The sequence below is a fragment of the Carlito syrichta genome, unplaced genomic scaffold, assembly GCF_000164805.1.
Source record: "Carlito syrichta isolate Samal-C Ts95f unplaced genomic scaffold, Tarsius_syrichta-2.0.1 Scaffold154925, whole genome shotgun sequence".
Lineage (NCBI taxonomy): Eukaryota > Metazoa > Chordata > Mammalia > Primates > Tarsiidae > Carlito > Carlito syrichta.
This window is the reverse complement of record NW_007099021.1, coordinates 29173-37864: the sequence shown is the minus strand read 5'-3', so window position 1 is coordinate 37864 and position 8692 is coordinate 29173. Positions and strand designations below refer to the sequence as shown.

At 43.6% G+C, this 8692-nt stretch overlaps 1 protein-coding gene across 2 annotated transcripts in view; it reads right to left on the bottom strand.

The window, feature by feature from the left end:
* Positions 1–8692, bottom strand: part of NDUFC1 (NADH:ubiquinone oxidoreductase subunit C1) — a 28891-nt gene that overhangs the window by 19783 nt on the left and 416 nt on the right. The window contains exons 2-4 of one of the 2 annotated variants that reach the window (XM_008050974.2): positions 8409–8512; positions 4655–4734; positions 2991–3131 (exon numbers count right to left, since the gene is read on the bottom strand). In XM_008050974.2, coding sequence (XP_008049165.1) covers positions 4675–4734; positions 8409–8512 — 164 coding nt within the window. In that variant the 3' untranslated portion in view covers positions 2991–3131; positions 4655–4674. Of the gene's footprint in view, positions 1–2990; positions 3132–4654; positions 4735–8408; positions 8513–8692 lie in introns of those variants that run through there. The other variant, XR_002481509.1, reaches the window with a different exon arrangement.

Sequence of the window (8692 nt, the reverse complement as noted above, 5' to 3'; positions counted from 1 at the left end):
CGACAGAGTGAGACTCCAACTCAAAAAATAAATAAATAAATAAATAAATAAATAAAAATTCAGTCACATTCCCAGTGCTCCATGACCACTTGGGACTAGCAGTTACTGTAATGGACGGCCAGAATGTTCCCATCATTGCAGAAGGCTCTTGGACAGCCCTGGTCTTTGTGAAGGATCCCCTGGCTCAAGGAAGGTCCACAGAGGGCAGTTATGTTCCCAAAGCCCTACATCCATGCATGCTGTTCATTATGTATTTTATTTCCTCCTAAGTTTATCAGTTTCCCAGATTCCAAGTGTCTTGACACTTTCTGTTCCCTTTAGAGACAAGACCTTTGAAATTTCTTTCAGTGAAACGTGCCCTGAACTGGGAGTTTGATACCTGACCTCTGGTTTGTGTTAGTTTTATATTGTGGCTATCGGTTCTGTATTTTCTTGCCGTTGTGTAGATGAGAAATCTGACAGCTCTCAATGGACTGAAATCAAGGTGTAGCAGGGGTGTGCTCCCTTCTGGAGGCTCTGGGGGGGGCGGGATTTGTTTTCTTGGTATTCCTTGGCTTTTAGCTTCTGTTCATCTTCAAAGAAGCAATGGCAGGTTGACCTTCTGACCGGGTGTCACTCCAACATGCTCTTGTACCTCTCTTCCACTTATAAGCGCCTTGTGCTTACACTGGGCCCACCGGGATAATCCAGGGAAATCTCCCCATCGCAATGTCTGCTGATCAGCAAATGTTAATTCCATCTGCAGTCTTAATTGTCTCACAGCCTGACATACACATGTCCTAGGGTAGGACACGTATGTCTCTAGCGGTCCATTCTTCTACCCACCACAGTGATGTTGGGCCAATCACTCTTGATCCCTGGCTTCTGCATTTGTGAAATTGAGACTGGTTTTATATGATCTCCAAGGTCCTTTCTGGTTCTAATGGCTAGCACCCAAGCTGACAAGTTAGTGCTTATTATTTTCATTGAGTTTGGATGAAATATTCTGAAATAATGTAACTCTGAATTTATGTCCAGAAGTGATTTTTTTTTTTTTTTGAGTTGGAGTCTTACTCCGTCGCCCAGACTGGAGTGCAGTGGCCGCTCCCGGCCACCGCAGCGTCGACCTGCTGGGCTCTGGCGATCCTTCCGCCTCAGCCTTCCAAGTAGCTGGAACTACAGGCACGCCCTACCACGCCCGGCTAATTTTTTATTTATTGTAGAGATGAGGTCTTGCCAAGTTGCCCAGGCAGGTCTCGAGCCCGCGGGCTCAGGCAATCCACTCACCTGAGCCTCCCAAAGCGCTGGGATTACAGGCTGAGCCATCGAGCCCGGCTCAGAAGTGACTTCTAAAGCTACTGATTGTGATTACCCAGAGTAAGTGTTGGCCAGAGTCCAAAACACACACAAAACCAATCTTAAGACTGAATTTTTCCATTTAATGTCAGAACAAAGACATACAAAATTAATTTTTAAGCGTGTAGTACACCAAGTGTTCAAACTGCAAATTAATGAAGTGGTGTATGCTTTAAATTATTCACAAGAATCCACAGATTTTCTTCTGCCACCCCTGAGATAGTAACTGCCACTCTCCCATTTTTCCTCAGCCTACTCAGTGAAGATGATGAAGATCTTTATTTTGATCTCCTTCTACTTAATGAATAGTAAACATATTTTATCTTTTTTTGAGTGTGGTCTCACTGTGTTGCCCAGACTACAAAGCAGTGGCATGATCGTGGCTCACAACTTTGACTTCCTGGGCTCAGGTGATCCTCCTGCCTCAGCCTCCTAAGTAGCTGGAACTACAGGCACGTGCCACCAAGCCTAATTTATTTTGTAGAGACAAGGTCTCACTATGTTGTCTAGGTTGGTCTTGAACTCCTGAGCTCAAGAGATCCTTCCACCTAGGCCTCCCAAAATGCTGAAATTACAGGAGTGAGTCACGGTGCCTGGCCCATGTTTTTCTAAATAACATTTTCTTTTCTCTAGCTTAAGCATACAGTATATATTACATATAGCATACACAATATGTGTTAATTGACCATTTATGTTATTGGTAAGGCTCCCAGTGAACAGTAGGCTATTAATAGTTAGGTCTTAGCCGGGCACGGTGGCTCACACCTGTAATCCCAGCGCTTTGGGAGGTGGAGGCAAGAGGATTACTTGAGCTCAGGGGTTTGAGACCAGCCTGGGCAACATGGAGAGACCTTGTCTCTACAATAAATAAAAAACTCAGCCAAGCATGGTAGTACATGCCTGTGGTTCCAGCTACTTGGGAAGGCTGAGGTGGAAGGATCACCTGAGCCCAGCAGTCAAGACTATGGTGGCCGTGAGCATGCTGATGCGCTCCAGCCTGGGCAACAGAGACTCTAACTCAAAAAAAAAAAAAAGTTAAGTCTTTGGGGAGTCAAAAGTTGTACATGGATTTTTGACTGCTCATGGGGTCAGTGCTCTTAACCCCCACATTGTTCAAGGGTCAAGTGTATTTTAAATTGTGTCTATAAGCCCTTAAACCCCCCCCACTTTTTTTAAAAACCAAGAGCTTGCCAACTCACTACAGGAACGTTGTATTAGCAAAATAGGACAACAGATTTCCTGTTGCTGTAACAGTAAGTAAAAGCAGCCACCCAAATGGAAACCATTCCAATTCAAGGATACTGAGTCAGAAGAAAGTCTGGTAACAGGATTCATCTTGACTTTATAGCTTACCAAAATGGCTCCTCTGGAAGAAAACAATCTTTGGGATCTTTTGTACTTTTGAGTAATAAAGTAGTTCTGCCTTCTTGATATGCTAAAGAGACGTGTTCAGATGAGGAATGCAAAGCCGACGAGACGAGCAAACCCTCCAGCCCTGACTTTTGACTCCTTCTCCACATCCCGTTTTCCTCCCAGGCGTCCTTAATTCCACTGACCCTGCTATCAGAAGGTGCTTTCCGTACTAAAATACTTCTAATAATGTTCCCCGAATGGACTTTTTCTACAAGTTGCCACGCTATGCACTATCTGAGGAATACAGACTTGTTAAAAACTTTAATGATGCAAAACACAAATGCTGACTTGACACATATTTACACATGACTCTTCCTTTCACATTTACAGCTCAGCACATGGTGAATCCAGAGGGACTGCTATACTCAGTTTGTGGAACAGACCTATAACGAAGAGGAAAAACAATTAACACTACAGCATTAACCAGCAGATATAATATTAAACATTAAACCGCTCTGAATAATTAATTTAGAGCCTCAGAAAAAGTCTAGAAAACAAATCCACAAAGAGTAACAATACACCATTTGATCTAATTTGACAAAAGATGTTTTGTCTAAGCTTGAAGGAACAGCAAAAGCCACCTGGCTTTGACTGAAATGCCTATTTCATTTTTATCTCTTTACTGACTGGAGCAGTGAAATGGGCAAGGTGGTAACTGAAAAGCGACAGCAAAAGATTTGGAAACTCAACCCCGAAGAGTCGGGTTGGAGCTACTAAAGAGGAAAGCAAAGTGTAGTCAGTGATCACTCTGTTTATTATCTAGCAGATAGAAGTAATTTACTTTAATTAACCCAATCATGAAAGCTGAGTTTTTGGTGTTTTTTTTTTTTGAGTTGGAGTCTCACTCCGTCACCAGGCTAGAGTGCAGTGGCATGCTCACAGCCACCCCAGCGTCGACCTGCTGGGCTCCGGCAATCCTGCTGGGCTCCGGCGATCCTTCCGCCTCGGACTTCCAAGCAGTCAGATCTACAGGCATGTGCTACCATGCCCAGCTAATTTTTAAAAAAATTTATTGTAGAGATGAAGTCTCGCCAAGTTGCCCAGGCTGGTCTCGAACCCGTGGGCTCAGGCAATCCACTCGCCTCGGTCTCCTAGTGCTGGGATTACAGGCTGAGCCACTGAGCCCAGCTGAAAGCTGAGATTTTTCAAGAGTAATTTTTCACTTTACAAAAGGATTAATATATTATTTCTTTAAAGGGGTTTTCACAAATATACCTAATATACATCATACATGGTGTGTGTGTGTGTGTGTGTGTGTGTGTGTATAAGCTTATATTAAATAAACTACCTCTCTCTTTTAAGTCACAGACCATGCAGAATGAGTTATCTTGTTCACAGCTAGGTTTTACCAGGAATTTTCCAGCTAGACATCAGTTGTAGTGGCAATCGTAATGACATGGCTAAAATGTACAAGTCTATTTCCCTTATGCATTCATCAATTCCACAAATATTAAACTTGCAGGTGGGCCAGATAGGCAAGTTGCTACGTACACAGCAATTAATAAAATAGACAGGTTCCTATTCTCATGGAATTCACACTCAAGTGTGGGATATGCCAAACAGATTTTAAGAAACACACGCAAGAATAATAACTTGTCACTAGTGCTCTGAAAGCAAGGTGTACAGCGCTACTAGATTTAAGAAAATAATATGATTCTGGTTTCATTCATAAACTAACATTCTTTGAAACCAGAGTTAAAGAACAATGATAAAAAAAGATTATGGGAAAAGATGCTTGAGCCGAGTTATTTAAAATTCATAAATTTGTGTCAGGACCAAAATATGGGTGCTAAAATGTGTAAACCTAATAAAAAATCAAAACAACCAGCTTGTCTTTTTATAGTATTTTTAAAAAAGGTCAAATTAACTTGCATAATCTGTTCATCTTGTAGAAGTATATACTTACTGTATTACTATTTCAAAAGTTTATTCCAACCCATTTCTTCTTTTATACTCTAAAATATCTTCATTATGTTGTTTGATGAGCTATAAACAATTAAACAAAAAATGTCATTGTCCTCGCAACTTAAAGAAAAGGCTACCTAATATTTGTATTTTGCAAGAGGAACTAAAACAGATAAAAATAATAAGACAGATAAAAAATAGTAACTATTCTAATTAGAAAGAACTTGTGTAGTTGTTCACCACAATCTGACATACTGAACTTGAAAATGCAGTGCTTAAAAGTTAAACTTTTGCCAAAAAAAAAAACAAAAAAAAACCTACTTCACTTGGTGGATAATAAACATAATGAAATGCCTTACCAGAGAGGCGCTAAACTAACATGACACAGCAGAACTTGGTTATTAAATGGGGGCCAGGCTGGTTGGTGGGTATGTGTTTTTTTTTTTTTGAGTTGGAATCTGACTCTGTCACCCAGACTGGAGTGCAATGGCCACTCCTGGCCACCGCAGCCTCGAGCTGCTGGGCTCTGGTGATCCTTCTACCTCAGCCTTCTGAGTAGCTGGAACTACAAGCACGCACTACCACGCCCGGCTGATTTTTTAAATTTATTAGAGATGAGATCTCGCCAAGTTGCCCAGGCGGGTCTCGAACCCGTGGGCTCAGGCAATCCACTCACCTTGGCCTCCCAAAGCATGGGATTACAGGCTGAGCCACAGAGCCTGGCCTGTACTTCTGATCTTAGAAGTCTGACATTGTGATTGAATGACCAACTCACCCCCAACAACATGTGTACTAATGAGATGTCATAGAGGACAGCTCTTTTCTTAGAACCACTGTCTACAGAATATGCAGCTGGAATAATGGTTGATATGAGAGCCACAGCAGTGAACGGTCTTATTTCAGTCATGAGTACTCTCAGCAGCAGTCAAGCTTCTGTTTAGGAAAAATCCTAAACTAAGAAAGCACAGGCGGGGTGCAGTGGCTCACTCCTGTAATCTCAGCACTCTGGGAGGCTGAGGCAAGAGGACTGCTTGAGTCCAGGAGTTTGAGATCAGTACGAACTCGTCTCTACGAAAAATGAAAAATTAGTGGGTGTGGCGGCACGTGCCTGTAGTCTCAGCTACTTGGGAGGCTGAGGCAGAAGGATCGTCTGAGCCCAGGAGGTCGAGGCTGCTGTGAGCTGTGATAGTGCCACAGCACTCCAGCCTGGGCAACATGGTGAGACCCACATTCAAAAAAAAGAAAAAAGAATGCATAAAATTTGATTGTAACACATTATTCAGAAGGATGAGTTCCTGTTGTTAAATTGTGACTTTCAAAATCTCTTGCCCCTTTCAAGTCCAAGATCTGAACCTCTTTAATGGGAAAAAATGTAAGAGATCTGAGAGCTGGGGGGCAGTGGACAAGGCCCCAACCCATCAGGTACAAAACAAAATTTAAATACTAATATAGCAGACACTTTGAGCTAACTTAATTATCTTATTTTATTTTATTTTTATTGGAGCCTCACTCCGTTGCCCAGGCTGAAGTGTCCTCTCACTTACAGTCACCTCACCATTGACCTGCTGGGTGCCCACGATCCTGCCGCCTCAGCCTTCCAAGTAGCTGGAACTACAGGGGCGCACTACCACGCCCGGCTAATTTTTGATTTATTGTAGAGATGAGGTCTCGCCAAGTTGCCCAGGTGGGTCTCGAACCCGTAGGTTCAGGCAATCCACTCACCTCGGTCTCTCAAAGTGCTGGGATTACTGGAGTTAACATTAAAAATTAATTTTAACTCTACACAGGCAGTGTATCACAATGGCCTATGTGAGCTCTGACATCAGGGAGAATTGGGTTCAGCAAACTACCTTCTCCAAGTGTGTTTTTTAATTTGTAAAGGATCAGCAATAATAGTACTGTTGACAAAAGACGCCAAACTCTGTAAATTTTTAAATTTTTTAGTTGGAGTCCCATTCTGACACCCAGGCTGAAGTGCAGTGGCATAATCACAGTTCACCACAGCTTTGACCTCCAGGGCTCAGGCGATCCTTCTACCTCAGCCTTCCGGATAGCTGGGACTGAAGGTGCACACCACCACACTTGACTAATTTTTTTATTTTTTCTAGAGACAGGCGTCTTGCTATGTTGCCCAGGCTGATCTTGAACTCTTGGGCTCAAGCAATCCTCCTGGCTTGACCTCCCAGAGTGCTGGGACTACAAGTATGAGCCACTATGCCTGGATAAACTGTAAAATATGTGAGATGATTTATTCTGGGCCAAATATGAGTGACCTAAGTCCATGGTATCATTCCCCGGGAGGTCCTGAGAATGTGTGGCTGCCATGGTTGAATTGTAGCTTGGTTACATATCATTTAGGAGGACAGAAATTATAGGAAACCATACATCAATACAAGTAAGATTTAAGTGGTTTGGTCTGGGAAGGCAGTACATTTCCAAGTGGAGACCCACAGGTTATAGGTAGATTCTAAGATTTTTCTGACTGACAATTAGTCAGCTAGAGTAACCTAAGGAATTGTAAAAGCAGTAAAGAGAACGGGTAGCTTGAGGAACATTAAGGAAGCCAAGTTTCTTGAGATGTAGATGAAGCTTTATGAATGGTGGCAGATTTTGGAGAAAGCAGGTAAGTATCTTAGAAGATGCCAGAGTCAAGCCGGGCTTGGTGGCTCAGTCTGTAATCCCACACCTTGGGAGGCTGAGGTGAGTGGATTGCCTGAGCCCGCGGGTTTGAAACCCACCTGGGCAACTTGGCAAGACCTCATCTCTACAATAAATCCAAAAATTAGCCGGGTGTGGTAGCACGCGCCTGTAGTTCCAGCTACTTGGAAGGCTGAGGTGGAAGGATCATTGGAGCCCAGCAGGTCGAGGCTGCGGTGGCCGGAAGCGGCCACTACATTCCAGTCTGGGCGACGGAGTGAGACTCCAACTCAAAAAAAAAAAAAAAAGATGCCAGAGTCCCCAAAAGCCAGCTTACAAGGTCACAAAATACTTTGATTTTCCTTCTTTATCTGCTACATGATGTTATGCCAGAGCAGGCTGGAAGGCAAATCACACTAAATAGCTAATAAAAAGCCTCTCTCCAGGTTCTTTAGTTAGAAATTCGGCAAAGTTACCTAACCCTGAATTGTACCCCACATCTTTAAAATAAGAAATTAAAAAAAAAAAAAGAAAGAAAGAAATGTGGCAAGGTAAAGAAAAACATTCAGGCCGGATGTGGTGGCTCACACCTGTAATCCCAGCACTCTGGGAGGCCAAGGTGAAAGGTTTGCGTGAGCCCGTGGGTTTGAGACCAGCCTGGGCGACATGGTAAGACCTCATCTCTACAATAAATCAAAAAATTACCCGGGCATGGTGGCCCGTGCCTGTAGTTCCAGCTACTCCGAAGGCTTGGGGGGAAGGATCGCCGGAGCCCAGCAGGTTGAGGCTGCGGTGGCCGTCAGCATGCCACTGCCCTCCAGCCTGGGTGACAGAGTGAGACTCTGACTCAAAAAAAAAAAAAAAAGAAAAGAAAAGAAATAAACTATAATCGCTATGTAGCAAAACTGCCATTCCCCACCAAACCATGCTGTTTTTCCATACATAAAAATTTCAGCCTCATCAGACTTTTTTCTACTGCCGCTGAAACCTCAATTTCTTTTGACTTCTTTTTGGGATGTCCCTTGTGGAGAAACATGCTAGCGATTGCATAAATATCCCATTGCCACGGGAGTCTCAGTGTGTTGGAGTCTCAAGACATCTGGAAGCCAAGCACTTACATGGAACCACAAGAAGCCGGAGGTGCCGAAGGCCAACCCAACCTTCAGCCAGTTGGGTTTGTCGTTCGGCGGATCCCGCACGTAGAACTTCGACCGCCCTGAAGCTGAAAGAGGACAGAGTCTGTAAATCTGTAAGTTACCTACTTCCAGGGGAAAAAAGAAAAAGAAGAAACCGAACATTTACGTGTGAATGTCCGCATTTGACCGCCCTTCAACAACTCCCCCCGCCCCAACCGAGCCCAGGAGACCGAGGTCCAGGGCGGCCGAGGCACTCGCCCAGGGCC